This window comes from Sphaeramia orbicularis, chromosome 22 (assembly GCF_902148855.1).
Source record: "Sphaeramia orbicularis chromosome 22, fSphaOr1.1, whole genome shotgun sequence".
NCBI classification, from domain to species: Eukaryota; Metazoa; Chordata; class Actinopteri; order Kurtiformes; family Apogonidae; genus Sphaeramia; species Sphaeramia orbicularis.
The window spans coordinates 31,208,719-31,227,669 of NC_043978.1; the positions used below are offsets into that span (position 1 = coordinate 31,208,719).

General features: G+C 36.0%; 2 protein-coding genes across 5 annotated transcripts in view; both read right to left on the reverse strand.

Moving 5' to 3' along the window:
* Window positions 1-1,342: 1,342 nt before the first annotated feature.
* On the reverse strand, window positions 1,343-12,326 carry LOC115414206 (pituitary tumor-transforming gene 1 protein-interacting protein-like). Its single transcript, XM_030127444.1, has 7 exons — window positions 12,132-12,326; window positions 11,280-11,332; window positions 10,891-10,999; window positions 6,025-6,127; window positions 4,891-4,956; window positions 2,285-2,331; window positions 1,343-2,196 (listed from the first exon to the last, which is right to left on the reverse strand). The coding sequence occupies exons 1-7, from the start codon at window positions 12,211-12,213 to the stop codon at window positions 2,159-2,161; spliced, it is 498 nt and encodes a 165-aa protein (XP_029983304.1). The 5' UTR covers window positions 12,214-12,326; the 3' UTR covers window positions 1,343-2,158.
* Window positions 12,327-14,956: 2,630 nt separating this feature from the next.
* LOC115414205 (unconventional myosin-X-like) overlaps window positions 14,957-18,951 on the reverse strand; it is an 89,500-nt gene continuing 85,505 nt past the window's right edge. For all 4 annotated transcript variants that reach the window (XM_030127443.1, XM_030127442.1, XM_030127441.1 and 1 more), the window contains exons 41-43: window positions 18,487-18,663; window positions 18,207-18,398; window positions 14,957-16,807 (exon numbers count right to left, since the gene is read on the reverse strand). In XM_030127443.1, the coding sequence (XP_029983303.1) occupies window positions 16,703-16,807; window positions 18,207-18,398; window positions 18,487-18,663 (474 nt within the window). In that variant the 3' untranslated portion in view covers window positions 14,957-16,702. The remainder of the gene's footprint in view (window positions 16,808-18,206; window positions 18,399-18,486; window positions 18,664-18,951) is intronic.

The window sequence follows — 18,951 nt, forward strand, 5'->3', positions numbered from 1 at the left end:
ACCATCCTAAGACAGGCACCTCAGAGAGAGAGGGTTCATCTCTGTATGTCAGTCCAGCAATGAACTGGAGACCCATCCAGGGTGTACCCCGCCTCTGCTCATTGGTAGTCAGGGTAGGCTCCAGCATCCCTGCAACCCTCCTGATGATTTAGTGGTTCAGAAAGTAGTAGCAGTAGGAGACAGTTTGTAATTTGGCCAATTTAGTTATTACCATGATAGCTTTCTTCACCACAAGTGACCATATTTGGATAAAAGAGCTACAAGGGTCAGAGCTATCTTCAAAGGCTTAGAGGTAAGCTAATGTGATTTTACTTTGTAAAATGGTAAACTTGGAGGCTCCAAGTAAAAAGGATCAGACTGACTACTAAAAAAAAAAAAAAAAGTAGAATTTTTAGAAATAAATCCAATGTAAGTCTAGTGGAGCCAGGGTTTCATGGAGCCACTTTGGCCATCAGCGGAACTGCATTATAGTTACTTATTTGTGAAAGGGAAAATAACAGAACCAAGGTAGTGACTGGAGCTTCACATTTATTATCATAATTTTTATATATTAGAATTTAGAAACATGAAAAAAAAATACATTTAAATCTAATCTCATGTTAAATGTATTTAGAGTGTTGATGAATGTAGTGAATTTTGACCCTGACTTTGACGAAAATGTTCCTTTTTATTTTATAAATTTAACTTGCATACACCTTAAAATGATGATGACTAATAGTCTTGTGTTAGGTTTATCACAGGTGAAAAAAAAAACATTCTAAAAGAAATAGCCTAAGTAGAGAGGTGACATATTCCCTTTTTTGGTTTAGAGAAAAGTAATACAGAAGTCTGATGTCTGACATTTAAACATTTTTTTCAGTTTTTCTTTAAGATTTCAGAGCATTTTGAGTGCTGAGTAGAGGTTGTCCCTCAAGAAAATCTGTTGTTTCAATTCTAAACTATTCATTTTAGCATAATTTTGAGCATGTATGATTCATCTATTTGGACACTAGTTTATTTTTTTAGGAAGAAAACAAGATTCTCAGCATAGTTTTTTTTTTTTTTTTTTTTTTGCAAACATAGCTGCACAGACAGAATAAGGAACATTTTAACAAGTTGAAGCTATTTGATAATCTAAATGATTCAGGGCTTTTGAGAAAACCTTCAGGGCTCGAGCACCACGAGCCCCCCACAGCCACCGCCATCTGTTAAATGTCATTTATTTACATAGAGCTGATGTCAGTAAACAAGGATGATATTTGAAGATACAAATGCTGATACATCTGTGGATCTGAATAAACACATTTTCAAGAGTTCATCTTATATGACATGACAAAAACAACATTTAAAAAGAAGAAACAAGTCAGGAGCTGCTGACAGAATCAGTCAGAACACCTTTTATTAGATCTATGTTTTTACAGTATTTACAGACAATTACAGTGTTAAGCGAACTTAAAATCAATGACAGATTTAAATTAGGCTTAAAATTTGCAAAATTATGTAGCGTAAAGGTGAGAATTTCATTATGAATATGTTTTTTAAACCATTTATGTATTTTTTTCTGAAAAACAACATAAAAAAGAACAAATAAGAGCCACTAATGGCAGGGAGACTTATAGCATGAAAGTCATAGGAAGGACCTCCAACAAGTATGTTTCATAATGTTTTTAGGAATAATATATATATGTAATATAATAATTAATTTCTTCAAATGAGTAGCATCTTAGTGGAGCAAAGCAGCAGCACATTTACTCAAGCAAAAGGCTGTTAATGGGGAAAAAATAAAGAATTAACCCGTATTTTTTTCACAGTGTATAACCCATGACCCTAAAAAGGATCGAGCACTGGTGGAAAATGAATGAATGTCTATCTAATAAATAGAGTAGGCTAACACTATGTTGTTTTTAAGGCTACATTAGTCTTTAAATCTCTGCTGCTACATAGCTTTATTCCAGCCTTTGTTTACTGCCTGTTTGATCATCACATAAAATCTCTTGAATAAGATGAAGTCAGAGTTACCTGTGCCAAAACCGCTTCACCTGTAATCACTTCGACTTCATGTCTTACTAATAAATTACATTAACTCTCAGGTCATGTCTAAGACAATCATGATGAGATGTCAGAGTTTTATGCAAAAACTAAAGCTTCACATTGAAAACATCTTAATTCACTGATTTTCTCATGCAAATTTGGAGTATGGATTGGGGCCACTTAGACCTAGAGAGAGAAAAAAACAAATGTAAATCATCAAATCTGTTAAGTGGAAGTAAAATAAAAAAATCTGTAAACAGGTGAGAGAGCTTACCATATTTTTTCCTGATTTCCTCATGCCTCTGTTTCATCTCTGCCCGCCTGCAAAGACAAAACGTTCCCTTATGAGAAACACAATGACTAATGAGATTTCAACATTCCGTACAGTCAAACCACAAACTAGTTTGGGTTGATAACAGTGTGACGTGTGCATTTTTCCCTCACTGTGTGTCACACAATGGAAGAAACTGATATGGATCATGAGGAACAATGTAAAAGGGGTGGCCTGTGCGTCAGGTGTAAATAAGATTGGACGCGATAGACAAACACACACATTAAGACTTTCAACAGACATCCTGAAAGAAAAAAAAATGTAGAGATCGACTAATAATGGCTTTTTAAAGATCAATACAATTGTAATAACAACCAACAGGAAAAAACACATTAAGTGGCTGAAATCACCTCCCAAAGATATATTTTTTTAACTTTATTAGATGAGTGGAAAGAATGAATCAGTAAATACATAAATATGGGTGAATAAATCAATAATATATGAAATTACCAGTCACAAATTTAAGCAAACCCAAGTGTGAAGTTTATTTTTGAGCCTTTATTTTCCTGTAAAATTAAGTAATTCCAGTTGAGAATCCTGATATTAGCCATCACTCTCTATCAGAGCCAAGTTCTGCCACTTCATTTGTCTATGTAGAGTCTTATTTAGTGGTGATTAACTGATTTGACTACTGAATCCAATAGTATATCAGGTACACATAAATGCAATGCTTTTATTTGTCATACAATATGTGATGTAACAATAGAAATTAATATAATCTGCACTATTAACTCTTTACTTACTGAGGCTAAAAAAGGCTGTTTGGACATATTTTGTCAGGTAACTTCATTTGCCACAGCTGAGCTAATATGTTTGCACCAGTAACACATACAATGAATCACTTTGTATGTGTTTTGTTTTTGTTTTTTCTTTTATGTGAAAGTGTTCTCTTTGTGACTGTAATGGTATCATAATCTCCCCAGAGTGGTGGTTGTAGCGGACATTACAGGAACATAATAGGGTACCACAGATCACATTAAGACTAAATACAGACTTTATAGTCATATATGACGTCACCCACTGATTTGTCAACTGTTTTAAAGCTCTTGGCCAGTCCTCTAAAGAATGTCTTTCTTTTTTTTCTTTTTTTTTTTGAGATAGTGTATATAACTTTTTTTTTTGGGGGGGGGGGGGGGGGGGGGCTTGTATCACATTTTTTGTGTTGTTATACTTATCTCCATACAGTTTGGAGCAATATTTGGAATGTGTTGCTTCCCTGTTATTTATTGCAACTATTAATTTTCAATAAAGAAGAAAAAATAAAAATAAAGCTCTTGGCCGGGACTGGACAAGAGGGTGGAGCTACACTGTAAAAATCAAAATCTTGCCAAGTGTATTTTTCTCATTTCTAGTCAAAATATCTCATCACACTTAAAATAAGACATAATCACCTAAAGAGTAACTTTTCAGTGAGATATAACAACTTATTTTTAGACAATAGATCTTGAAAATCTTAGTTCAAGAAATTTTACCAAGATAATTTTCACTTGTTCACTTGTTGTTTTCACTTGTTTCATATATATATATATATATATATATATATATATATATATATATATATATATATATATATATATATATATATATTTTTTTTTTTTTTTTTTTTTTTTTTTTTTTTTAATTTTGCTTAATTCAAAAAATGTTTGCTTAATTCAAGCAAAAAAAAAAAAATCTGCTAATGGAACAAATGAAAATTATCTTGGTAAGATTTCTTGAAATAAGATTTTCAAGATCTATTGTCTAAAAATAAGTTCTTATATCTCACTGAAAAGTTACCCTTTAGGTGATTATGTCTTATTTTAAGTGTGATGAGATATTTTGACTAGAAATGAGAAAAATACACTTGGTAAGATTTTGATTTTTGCAGTGTAGTGAGGGGTCAAACGAACATTGACATACTAATACAGTTGGCATTGGCTGTAAAGACTAAAATCGTTTTAGTTCCTCACAGCCACATCTTTAGTCACATTTCATTAGAACTGTGCCAGTGCTGTAGATATGGCATCTTTCACTATCATTCTGGAACAAGGTTACAGGTTTTCTGCTTTGTTTGGCTACTTCTTGGTCTGAAATTAGTGGCAGGAGAGAAGCCATTTTGATGAAACTTATGCACATGAGGAAATGCATCGTGGTACTGAAAAACCCTGACGAAATGAAACAGAAATATTGACTCTTATTCTGGCACAGTACGTCCAGTCAGTTAAACAGACCGGTACCGAGCTGTAAATGTGGGTAATTCTGGTAAAATCTTTGGCTCAAAGTTACTGTAGGCTGTCATGTTAAAATGCCCATCACATGTGGTTATTTATGAAACTGCAGGTTTCGTCATTTCCTTATTTACTTCATCTTTCACCTTTGACACTTCCATCTTGAATAAAAGCAATATACCACTAACTTGTGCATATAAAGAAAGGAATCCCCGCTATGCTTTGTTACAGACTATGCAATTAATGGTCAATGTTACAGTAAATATTAAACTCACTCATCAAATAAAGTTAGAGATGCAGACATCAGTATTACCCACAGTGTAACATCAGGACATGTCTTACCGTTCCTCTTGCTTGGTTTTCATTTTGTTGGCTTGTCTCTGCATCTTGGCCTCAGACCTTTTAGATCTAAAACAAACCGATCACATTCACATTAGGTTTGATGAATTCAAAGGCAGGTCCATCCTTTTGATTAAAACAAGGCCATTAGAACCCACATTTATTTCACTTCATAACATAACTCTAATTATGATCACAAAGCCTAATTCATCTGCAGAGTGTTATGAGTATTTACTGCTCAAAGCTAAATCCACACTGTACAGTAACTACATGTGTATTCCTCTTTTACCTGTTTTTCCTAGTTTTCTGTAGTATTTTTGCCGGTTTTCTCTCTACATATTGTGATTCAACACTATGTGTGGGTGTGAATGTTTAATTTAGTTTCATATTATCTGTCTGTATGTACATTATTCATATCTGATATGGGTGTGTGTCTATAGATACAGTGTTTTTGTGTAATTACATCCATACTTCTTGCCTGAATTTAATTTCAACTGTTTACACAAGTGTAAATAAGTTCAGCAGTTGCATTATTTCCAGACTAACACTAATAAATGTCTTATGAGATGATCCTTCTGCCTGAAGACTTAAATAACCAAAGTAGTTGCTGGCTAACTTTATTACTCAAATAATGAAATATTTAATTTTTGAAATAGTAAACTTCAAACTGTAATGTATTCTTAGTTTTTTCATGTTCTATAATACTAATTAACACTGCCGGGAATATTTGTTGAAATCTTCTCCAAGGATAAAACAAAGACTTATAGAAGCTACCTTAAAATGTAATTGTTAAAACCTGTTTTAGTTTAGTTTTTATTTAAATGTTATACTTTTACAGCAATTTTTTTTTTAAAGTTAATTTGAGAAAGACTTCTAAATTAAGTCAATATTTTAATGTTAAATCCAGCTTTCAACTATGTGGTTAATGGTTAAGTATAAAAGACCATAAGGTAACCAGCTGCAAGATACAGTTCAGTGATTTCTCATTCATGATGTAAAATACAGCTGTCATTATTTTGTAAATGTTTATGTTGCGATGTTGTAACTTAACTGATATTTGTGTCAGTCTAATGACTTTACACTGTCACTGTGTTCCTATTCAGTAAGATAACGTCATCCACAGTTCTGTAGACGTACCCAATGTTCTCACACTTGCAGCAGCAGAACAGACAGACCAGGAATGCAATGATGAGAACTCCACCTAACACGGCCAAGGTGATTATCAGCGTCTGGAAGTTCACTGCATGCCAAAGACAGAAATGATAAAAAGTTATGCTGGAGGCCACTGATCTGCTACCAATATGAGAAAATGGTGATTTCTCTCTGAGTTGGAGGCTCAGTGACATGAGGAACATCCAAAGGGGACTATAAAATCACCTTACATTTGAAGTTAACCTCCAAAGCAAACTGGATCTAAGTAGGATCATATGAAGCTGAACATGAACCAGAGGCCTGTCATGAGGTCAAAACTATCCTCCTGCTTCTCGACTTAACATACTTTTATTGTGTCGTACTTTGTGTCCTGTGTCCTTTTTTTGTGGCAACATCCAAATTATTTTTTTTTGCATTTTTCTGTTAAAATCTGGTATTTTCTGATATATTAATTTACTGATCATGTAGATGTTCATAAAAACTCAGAGAAAATTCAATGGTTATTATATCAAAACAGAGAAAAACTAGAAAAGCACTCGGAGAGCGCAGACCTCCACCAAGGCAGATTAGTCCCCCCCCCCGATCACCACCAAAATATAATCATTTGTTCCTTGTGCCAGTATCAACATTTCCTGAAATTTTCATCCAAATCAGTCCATAACTTTTTGAGTTATCTTGCACACAGACAGACAGACAAACCAACACCGGCAAAAACATAACCTCCTTGGCAGAGGTAATGAGAAAAAAAATATTTTTTTAAAGGAAATTACATCATTAGCTGAACAGAAAAGCAGTGTCTACAACCACTGCCATTTATTTAACTACTATTTTACTAGTGAATCAGGTTAGCAGAAAAATTATAGTGTTTCCATGTTCAAATGGGTCATATCTGAAACGGCTTTTTACCTAAATTGCTTAAGTGTATTAGTGGCAATTATTAGTGGTGTATTTTTTAAGGATTTTAAGATCAGTAGATGTTTTTGGTCACCAATAGCTGCATGTGCTAATACTAGCAAGTGTTGCAGCAGTAAAAGTGAAGGCAGTGAATTCAGGATTGATTGTTTGACTCGTGGATGTAGTCGATGAAAGCCAAGGTAATTATATTTTTTAAAAAAGCCACACAAAACAGACTTGAGCACAGTTTTATGTACACAAGCATACAATAATTTTCCATTGTGAACCTTTATATAACTAGGGCTTTAGTTTTCTGTATGCATTTTGTTTTAATATTTTAGGTTTTTTGTTGAATCTGGAGATATCGGATAGACATTTCACAGAGTTTGGCACTTTTTGCAATTCGCCACTCAAAAGAAATCAGAAATTTAATGAGATGCTGACATGCCTGAGAACTACTGACATGGAGCTCAGAAAACAATGTAGTGGAGCAAAACTCTGATCACATTTGACCTCTAAATTATGTAAAAGTGCAGTTATGACAATGGAGAAGTACTTTAAACTTATTAGTTTTACATGAGATCTTCAAAAATGCGAGATTTACCTAAATTTTCTTTTTTTTTTTTTGCCAACAACAATGAAACCTACAGTCACTACAAATAAACCTTAAAAACACTGAGCCAAAAGCACATGAAACACCACCATTGTATAATTTAGAAAAAAGGCCAAATCTATTATGTTTAGAGAATTTTATAAGCATATAAACATCTCCCCCATGAGACTGATCTTTAAGTGAATGGTTTGTACCAGAGATATTTATTCAAATTATCTTAAATATAACAGTAACAGTACAACAGCTGCCAGTGGAGACTGAAAACCAACACAATTCAAAACAACATTTGGTAAGTCTTCTGTCTCGGTTAAAGGTAATCAGATCTGGAACAGCTTGCCATCAGAATTAAAAACACCAACTAATTTCAAAATTGTCAATAATGAGGCAAAACTGTGGGTTGAACAAAGACAAATCTGCCGACACACAATCATATTATATCTCTGATGTTCGATTTTCTAAACTTGTACTACCGTTTGACTGTTCCTTAATCTGTGTCAATGCATAAATACAGTACACAGCTGCCCATAAAGTTGGAATATTTTTTTTTTCAAACACATTCCTAATTGTATTCCTATTTATACACATCAGTAATCACCGCTGACCTGCTGCAATGATTCCATATTGATTCCCAGTTATTTATGTATCAAGAATAAATCACATTGTCACAATCATTTCATGAGACAAGGGAAATCTAATTTCAACTTTATGAGCAACAGTGTATAAATAAACTTTCATACTTTACATGACATTGGGACAAAATAGAAATATTACATTTTGTTTATTTAAGGTGCAGTTTGTCAGTATCTAGTGGTGAAGTTGAAGATTGCAACCAATTGGATATCCCTCATCTCACCCTCCCTTACATCAGCCTGTAAAACCAATAACATCTCTCATCAAAACCAGTCTTTTTTTATGTTTGTTGTGAGCTTTTTGGTTAAATAGATACAATATATGGACACAAGTACTGGGATACATTGAATTCAGGTATTTCATTGTTAACTTTATCATCCAAAATACATCCAAAATGCCTCAATTTGTTTTCACTTGATTTTACCCGACATTGTTTTTTTTAATATGATGGTTTCTATGTTCTACAGCTAGATTTACTAAATGTTTATCACATTCTTACTGTAAATAATCAGTTTAAACCACATGTAACAGTTCGGTTTCTTTAACTTGAGGTGAAAAATTAACCTTTACACTTATAATACACATTGATTTGACATTTACTGTGATAATTATTGCAAGTCAAAAGAAATGGGAACTCCTACAAGATGTGCAGTGATTCCATACTGAGTCTGAGTCCCAGTTACACTTTATCTATCATGAATAAATCACATTGTCACAATCATTTCATGAGAAGAAGGAAAATTATTTGATTCCAACTATATGGGCAACAGTGTATTTGATCAAACCTTCAGTCTTTGTTGATTTTGTTTGTTTTGGTCTATTACTACTATATAATGCTGTTGAACTGCTAGTTTCTGTTTGTTGAATATTGTTTCCTCAAAGCTTAATCAGGAACAAAGTCTGCAAATGAGCTCCTGTGACCACAAGTCACATATATGTAAAGGCATTAGTTGAATACATCTAAACAGAACAATGCCTATATGTATTGTCCCGGTCAAAAAAATTTATAAACAAGTGGTGCCAGGCACAACAAACCCCACCCCTCGCACATATTGTAGCTTATTTTGCAATCGATCCAGCTGATGTCATCATGTCTATGCATGTGCTGATGTCAGCATGTCAATTGCCTCTATATATGTACCAAGTTTGAAGTAAATTTCAACAAAATTGATGTTTTTATAGACATTAGATATCACTGGTCTACGAGGAAAAGGCTTCCAGAAAAAAAGTTATGAAATTTTACCACATGAGAGTCACTGATAAAGAAAAATCAAGTCAAAAATGCTGGTTGGCTGAACTTTCCAAGATACAGCCTTGGGTCAAAATGTGAAACTCAAGAATTAACGAGAGAATGGGTTTGACTCAAAAGGAATATTTGTCTCAGAGCTACAAGATCTACTTCAAAACACTGTCTGCACATTAGAATACATTCACTTTACAGATTCTATTTAGTGGAAGATTTCTAAAACTATTATATAAATGTACATAAACCAATATATATGTGTAATAACACTTAATCATATACCTTGAAAACATCAGCAAACCAGCACTTCTGTCATTTATTTTCCAATTAATCTTATTAAAATACGTAACATTTAGCACATTTAATGTCTGAAGCAAATCATTTCTAAAAAATTGTAGACCAGTGTATTTGGCCCATTATGAGTAAATGGGAGAAAAAAAAGTTTTTAAAAATTCATAAAAATTTTTTACTTTGACCTACTTTTCCCAAAATATAAACACATCTATTCTGGGTCACTTGAAATCTATGAACCCAATTTGGCATGAATTTAGCCATTTGTTATGCTGCTACAGACATGTGAAATTTCGCCCATCATACGTAAATGCGAAAAAAATAACTAGAAGCACTCGGAGAGCGCAGACCTCCGCCAAGGCTGATCAGTGGCCCCCCCCGTGGGCCCCCCCACGCCAAGGAGGTTATGTTTTTGCCAGGCTTTGTTTGTCTGTCTGTCTGTCCGTTAGTGTGCAACATAACTCAAAAAGTTGTGGACAGATTTTGATGAAATTTTCTGGTCTGTGCCCCCCCCCCCGTGGGCCCCCCCACCCCCGATCACCACCAAAATTTAATCATTTCTTCCTTACCCCATTTCCAACAAACCCTGAAAATTTCATCAAAATCTGTCCATAACTTTTTGAGTTATGTTGCACACTAACGGACAGACAGACAGACAGACAGACAGACAAACAAACCCTGGCAAAAACATAACCTCCTTGGCGGAGGTAATAAAAAGATTTTAACAATTTGTACAAAATTTGAACTTTGACCTACTTTTCCCAAAATGTTATGACATCTATGCTGGGTTACTGGAAATCTATAAACCAAATTTGGTATGAATTCAACCAATAGTTTTGCTGCTGCAGACATTTGAAATTTTGCCCATTATAAGTAAATGGGGGGAAAAAGATTTTAAAAATTCATTAAAAATTGTAACTTTGACCTACTTTCCCCAAAATGTAATCAGATCTATTTGGGGTCACTGGCAATCTATAAACCCAGTTTGGTATGAATTCAAACAACAGTTTTGCTGCTAGAGTGATAAAATCTAAGAAACAAACAAAGAAACAAATGGAACCAAAAACAATACCCCTTGCCTCATCTTCAAGGGGCGGGGTAATACATAAAAGGAATTAGAATAAACAAATGGTGAAGTTAAAGTGTTCTTTCAAGATGTGACTTTTGTTTGTGTACTTACTCCAACAGAGGCCCCAGCGAGCCTCACTGAGTGGACAAACAGCATGAGGTGGAAGGATGGTCCTCACCGGGTACGTGATACAGGATTTGGTTTTGATGCACCACAGACACTGTAAAAACACCAGAACGCCTTTTATTGTGAATCCAGAAGAATTTAGGACAGCTGTTGCATACACACAGAGATATACACAAAAAAAAGTTCATGGGTGGGAGGGGTGGACGGATCAGTTTCCCCTCCAACCGGTCTAACAGGTGTGGTGGTGGAGGAGGAGCTGTTCTGTGGTTCCTCCACCTGGGACTCTTTTGTTTTTCCACCACACACACACGAACGCACAGAATGTACATTATTAAGGAAATCAGTGTGGTTTGCAGTAACAGGAGCTTTCTTACCGTCACATTTGACAGACATTCATTACAGCTTGTCCCATTCTTCGACTCACACGCTGTTGAAGAAAACAGGGGTTTAGTTATGAACATAAACTTCGAAAGCAGGAAATCTGGGTAAACACAGTCAATAGAGAAGTGCTGCTTGTATAGTTTAGACGTTAAAACAATGAGGATCACAAGGGGACTTTACTGTGAGAGAGATTAGCTGAAAACATGAGGAGGAGCAGATTAAAATCAGGTCTGCTACTGTGGTTTTTGTAACTACTGCTAATCCCTTTGGGACATTTTCCATGGAGACAGAACACAGTAAACAAAGCCCAGTCTTATTATAATCAGCAGATCAACTTTGTGTTAGTGTAAAATATATATCTAAACAAAGCTCTTGTGTAGTTGGTGGGTTTGTAGCTACTTCTGTTTTTCTTAAACCCTGAAACAAAAACCTGGTGAGCTGAAAGGACTCAAGGGAGACTCATTGTTCCTGTTGAGAGTTTTCAATACACAAAGATCTGAAACTAACAGAACAATAGTCAAATCTTCCTTTGATTTAGAAATAATAAACTTTAACCTCAGATAGTATCCATCTTAAATAATCTTCTTATATATAATCTATTTTATTAATGTCAAATATTATTTTTTCCCCCTCTCACAGTAGGTACAAAACATAATAAATGGTGATTTAACCATAAAAACTAGGCGTAAAAGTGTTTTATATTTCGAGGAAAGTCTCAAACGCACAGGTTGTTGCTGCGTTTAACATCACCAACAAAAGAAACACACTTAAAAACGCACCAGACATCATTAAGACATTATTTTTACAAGCAGTAATTCCTCATTCCACATCTGATTTGTACTCACTTTGTTGTCCAGACTGCGCAAAAGCTGTTGCCAAACCGAGGACAAGCAGAAGAGCAGGGAGAAAACTCCTTAAATCCCTCATGGTGTGAAATATATTCTCCTTTCAAGTCCTGTAAGCGTTAAATAATGAGGTTCCTGTCAACTCGTTTCAACTCCTGAACTGATCTTACCGAGCGACGCAAACTCTCCTGACGCACGCCCATTACGCACCAGACAAAAGCGAGGGAGGCGGATTTTTACGCGTGTGCGCACATTTCCCTGAAGGTCCGCCTTCCTGTGTGTGAAAGTAAACTCACAGAAACAATATAGAGGACAATTTCCAATAATTTATTAAAGCATAATTTTGTAAAGCCAGTTACAAATAAAAAAAAAAAACACCACACATATCTCTCTCTTTCTCTTTTTTTTTAAACAAGCACAATGTTGTTGTTTTTTTTCTTCTATGTAATGATGATAATAAGCATAGCATTAGATAAGAATGGGCCCACTCTGGCCGCCTGCGGCTGATAACAGGACCCTGGTGATGAAGTTGCCCTTGGAGACTGACTTGTGATCAGATTTTTCAAGCTGTAACTTCACATTATTACCTCCGCCAAGGTGGTTATGTTCATGCCGGCCTTGGTTTGTCTGTCAGTCCGTGTGCAAGATATTTCAAAAAGTTATGGACGGATTTGGATGAAAATTTCAGAAAATGTTGACACTGGCACAAGGAACAAATGATTAAATTTTGGTGGTGATGGGGGGCACTGATCTGCCTTGGCGGAGGTCTGCGCTCTCCGAGTGCTTTTCTAGTTATTATTATTATTATTATTATTATTATTATTATTATTATTATTATTATTATTATTATTATTATTATTCATAAACACACTGATCACATTTCAGTAACAACAGGACAACTTCTTCCTACTTAGTGTAATATCAGTGACAGACAGAAACCATAGATGTAGAACACGTAGAACACACAGCTCCAGGTTCCTCATGAGTTGTTTATGGCTTATGAGAGAACTGTACTTTCTAACATTTTGCGCAAATCTTTAGTCAAAATGAAAATAACCAAAAGTTCAAAGTGGAACCTGTGAGTGAGTTCTGCTTGTTTTAACTCTATGGGCGGGATCCCAGTGGGCGGTGTGTTGGCAGCACTGCAGGCAGACAACAGACCAAACCAGCAAATAGACTGGTCCACATCATTGTTCACTAGATGTATGTTTTAATTCTTATTGGCTCAGGGAATTAATTTAATGTTGTATTATGTTTGGACAAGAGTGTACAGCTGTGGAAAAACATGGGGGAAAGTGGGAGCCAAGGTAATACTTGACTGACTGAAATCACTCACCACACTGGAATGGAAACACTAACTACTCATGGAATTTCACCTGCATGATAAATGTAACATTATTAGATCATTTTCATACAGTACCACTGAGGATCACAGAATGGGCTCTGTTGGAATAATCCTGCTGAGTAAATATTTTAGCTGACATCTCCACACTTCCACTGTCTTTTACCGTTTTCATACTCCAACTAACTCCATGAAATATCCACAACCTGCAAGGCTGCAATTTACATGGTGAAAGTGTTAAGTTTTGACATCTGTTTGTATCTGCCATTCAAGGTTCAAGCTGTAAATTTTGCAAAGACAATGTTGTTACAAACCAGGAAGTGGGATTAAAGAAATAAGATCTTATCAAACAACCTAAAAAGGTTAATTCGTGGCAGAATGATAGTGGATTGAACCAGACCTACGGTCACAGAGATAGCTATTAGACCATCAAAAGTCGTCAAAATCAATGGTTATGCAATCAAGTACTAACTCCTGTGTGTATCATGTGACTGAAACAGACAGAAAAGAAAACATGGAATGCCTAAAAGCACTGTTTTTGTCAGTACAATGCCATAGCTATTGATGTAAGAACTGAAGTGATTTTGGTTATTATCAAGAAAACATGGAAAATGGATAGATATCAGCTCGGAAATTAAACTCTTATGAGCTATTTTTGTTGTCATTATATTTGTCCAAACAAATGTACCTTTACCTGTAGGCCTACCGGGCATTAAAATGAACAAAAAATTTTAACAAAACAAGGGTGGTCTAATAATTTTTTCCATGATTGTATCTCCAGCACTAGTACTTAAGACATTTGAGACTAATACAGTCCCAAATTAATGCTGACATTTCCTATTGTTGCAAAGTTAAATTAAGAGGTTGGGTATTAAATAATGGAAAACATCTTGATAGAATCCTCTGGTGGTGTTTTAGTGTGACCTCTAAATCAAAACTACACTAGTGTGGTCTGTCAGAGAAAAAAAAATGTTTTATTCAGTAAACAGATGCTCATCAGAAGCCTTCTCAATGGTCTTCGTATACTTAGAATAAGTGAGTTATATAAATGTCACTCTTGTCCAGTTATTTTTATTGGGAAATTAATCCCAGAGACAAAACCAGCTTTCGTGAAACATTGTGAACATGTTTATTCTGCTGTAAAATTGGTCTGTGGTGACTGACTCACTTTTTGAGAAGTTTTTGGCACATCTCAGCTCAAGAGTCTAGAAACAGTTTTCATGAGTGTGTTTTTGAGCTGTGGATGCTGCTGTTGTCCACCTGCAGTGCTACAGCTGATACTGACAGAACAGTGACTTCACTTTCAGCCCTAAACACACGCATACACAGAGTAGTGGTAACCGTCAGCGTCCTTATCCGAGTCCTCACAGTGTCTTATCCACTCCAATACATCTTTAGAAAGATACCCAGCCCTCATATTTGCGTTACATACAGTATATTAAGGAATAAATAAACCCCGTCCCTCCCCCTTTTCAGTCCAGTGCTTTTCCATTAAACTCACAACCACAACATCATTCTTTGCAAAGGTTAGTCAAGTAAATACATCTTATTTCCAAGGAATACACTCAGTAAAAGTACTTCTCTTTTTCATTTCCTTTTTCTTTTCCCACAGTTTGGATTACACCATTAATACACTCACACACAGCAGCATTCCAGACACAACACTTGAGGGTGTTAGATAGCAGGGGCCATACAATAAGAATAATAATATCAGCAATAAAAACCACATGTTCATGAACAGTTTTGAAACACAGACAAACTGGAGCTCTTGGCTTTTGAGTCACTGATCTCATCAGTAATTAAATAAAATCTGAATAGCATGAGTAGACAGCATACAGTATTTTATGGCTCCTGTTGAGTGACTTCAGCAACAATGATAAATCCATCAAAACACTGTGAAAACATGACAACCACAGCAGTCTGCCTCGTAATCATTTGTGTGTTACTAACTGCTTATGTCTCTGTGAGTCACATTAATGGCACGGCCAGTGAATGATGTACACATTGTCATCATTTTCAGACATACAGTGGGAAGTAACACCATTCATTTGCATGTATTTTACACAAGAAGGTGTCACATTGCATTTAATATGGCATTTTTATACTGTACAGTGCACCTAAATTCAATTATAACTCTTATAATGTGTGATATACAGTACAAAACATTACATGTTGTTTCAGTTTATGTGTACATGTATGTGAATATACACTAGAATTATGCAGTGTGTATTAGTAATATGTAGACATACTGTAAATAGGGAAACATCTCATAATTTTTGATATTGTTCACAGTCACTCTTAAGCTTGTTTTCCTTGTAGAGCTGCAAGAGATTGATACCCATGCACTGATTCTTTACGCCACTTTTCCTTCTCAGGGATAGCTATGATATTGTTCAGAAATATTCAAAGCCACTTCCTTTGGCTGTGTTTTCTTCTTGCGGCCACACGGTGGCACTGACGTGTGAGCAAGTGGACACATAAGGTACTTACAAAGGAGATGATTTGCCCTTTAGTAGCCCCAAAGAAGAAACGAGTCCTTTTTCTCAGTCACAACATATTGATATAAGCAGATGTCACAGAAAAGAAGACAGGAATAGAGACGGTAACAGAGAGAAAGCAAGCAATAATTAAGTATTTTAACGTAATACCGATAGCATGAAACATGATGCAACAAGAGTGAGGACAAATGCACATAAGAGAAAGAGAGAGACTCTGAAATTGGAAGAGTGAAAAAGAAAGAGAGAAAGAGGCAAAAGGAAACTGAACTGAGAAGTCGTGGCTTTCCTCTAGTCTGGCAGTGCACTGTGGGAAAGGGAGCCACCCAGGACAGACCGGGACAGAGTGGGACTGGGCAGCGCAGTGGTACATTGTGCTTGTTATTACAGTTTGTCCAGAAAGGAAAACGGAGAGAAGTTTGAAGTGTGCTTGAACATCTACATGCAGGACTACAACTGGGGTTATGAATTTCAGAGCCATCCCAAAATACAGGTTGATTCTTTTCCCATGCTTGTTTTTAAATAATCAGTCCCTATCCCACGCCAGTAGTTTGGCTTCTGTTTCCACCTCTATCTTCCTTCTTTTATTGACCGCCACACTTGATTCAACCTTGAGGATTAGCTGGTCGGTGCAACTGCCTCCATCAACACCAACCAGCCGATACAACAGGGGGCGTGAGGCAGCTGGTGCCACTGGATGAACCAAGGGAAGGGCTCTGACTGGTGTGTGGTGATCACCTGACCCACGAACTGGCCACGCTGGTCACGGACATGATGCTGCAACGCTTCTTCACCATCATGTTAATGTAAGCTCTCATGATCTTGGTGATTTCTCCAACCTAAAGAGGAAAATTCAAGGTTATCTGCCGTAATTGTGGCTGTCACAACCCAATTTGTTCTGCATAAGTATGAAAACACAACAACGTCAACAATTACCAGCACTTTCAGATAAAACAATGCGCTCTAAGTTTAAATAAAATAACATTATGTTCACTATAAATGAAAATTCTAATTATTTTTCATTGTTTTGTAAAGAATGTCTAATATATTGGTCTAATGATGACAATCATGATGATGATTTGTTACATTTTCCTCAATAAAAAACTCATGACTTGGGTACTGAGCTGCATTTCACAAACTACCTAATGTTAGTTCCTGTTAGTTTTATTATTAAAAATAATAATGAGTTTTCTCCACATATCACCAGTGCATTTACTCAAGTTTAAGAACAATGACTGTTCCTGCAATTGAGCCTAAGACAACAAAAACATAACAGCAATAAAAATTCAGTATTACAAAGTAAAATTATAAAACATGTCTCAAAAAAGGTACATTTCATTTCTTGTGTATTAAGACTGCAAAGAAAAGAAAAGAAAAGAAAAGAAAAGAAAAGAAAAGAAAAGAAAAGGTCTGCATCTCTGGTGTTTGCTATAAAAATTGGATCTTTCAGTCACTTTTGCGCAGAAGTGGACATCAAAATCAGAACCCTCCCTCCATTTTACAACTCCAAATGCCTTGTGATAACTGAATCACTATTTCTGATGTTTTAGATTACTGTATTTGTCACTTCCTGGTAAAGACCAACAGATACTGATTATCAGACATACACCCAGCTCAAACCTGATTCACTCATTTCATCTCTCATTTTTATTTTTGGTCAACCTGCGGACAACATTTTGCTTGACCAGAAACAACAACAGCTCCCTGCACTGATTCACCAAAACCACTGCTGAACAATATCTCTATGAGTGGAATGTAGAAGTGCCTCATTTCAGTTCCAGGCAATGGTGACAAAGGTGAAAAAATGGCGTTACGGTTAAATGAGGTTCTTTTCATTTCCTGCTGAATAATATGTGCTGCAATATTAAAATGAAAGTCAATTAATTTGGTGAAACTGGGAATAGAAATTGGCGTAACGGTGAAATGCATCAAAGTAAAGGCATTTTTGACATTGGTGACATGTATCCCTTGAGACAAGCGCTGTAGTCCACTGAGCCATTTCCCCCAAAACTACTGTACTTTACTGTCTTTACAACAAATGGCACCTCTGACTTCATAATTGTCTTTTAAAATGAGAAATCATTATATATGCAAATGATGTCTCAAATGAAACAGAATCTAAAAATGTCTCTTGCCAGTGATTTCATCCATAATTTCTCTAAAGTAAGGTCCCATGGGTACAAAACAATAAGGGCAGGACCTCAGCTCTCTATTAAACCCACATATAAAAGCTCTTACCTGTGGAGTCTCGAAGAACATCTCCCTCTCATCTACAATGATCTTGTAGGTGCAGGGCTGTGATGCCCCAAAGAAGGTGATGTGTTCGTACTGGAAGGTCTCCAGAGGCTTGGGTTCACCTCGTTTATACACAGACACGTTATCTGCACTCACACCGAGCCACAGGTCATGAGGGAAGCCACCCTCTTTACACTACAGATACAGAAAGAGGAAACAGGGGGTCAAATACTGAAAGACAAATCTGAATCTGAACCCATCATAGCCTTTACTGTTCTCTCACCTCTACGTCAAACAGAGTAGATCCATATCCAGGCCACTCTTTAATGATGCTCATGTATTTAAGCATGGCCTGGTGCTGAGGCATGCCCTGCAGCCGGGTCCACTTCTCCAGAACGCTGGTCCGTGTGGCCGACGTCTCCTCCTTCACCCACATCTCCAGCATCTGCTCCTCCTCCACCTGTAAAAGACAGGTTTTAGCCACTTGGTGAATTCTGTATCAGAGAAAAGTCTGCTGTCTGAAGATGTCGTGTTATTTGGAGAAGCAAGGCCACAATTTTACGGATGTCTCTTGTCAGGTGTATCAGTGTCCAAACATATAACAATGATCACAAACCATAGCGGTTGTCAAAACAGATATTTACTCATTCCCTTGTCAGTTGCTTTGCTAAATAATTTCAATAAAATTAGGTGTAATTCTTGTAGGCTGTTCATCAAAACTGCTGCAAGTAGTCACCACAAAACCACA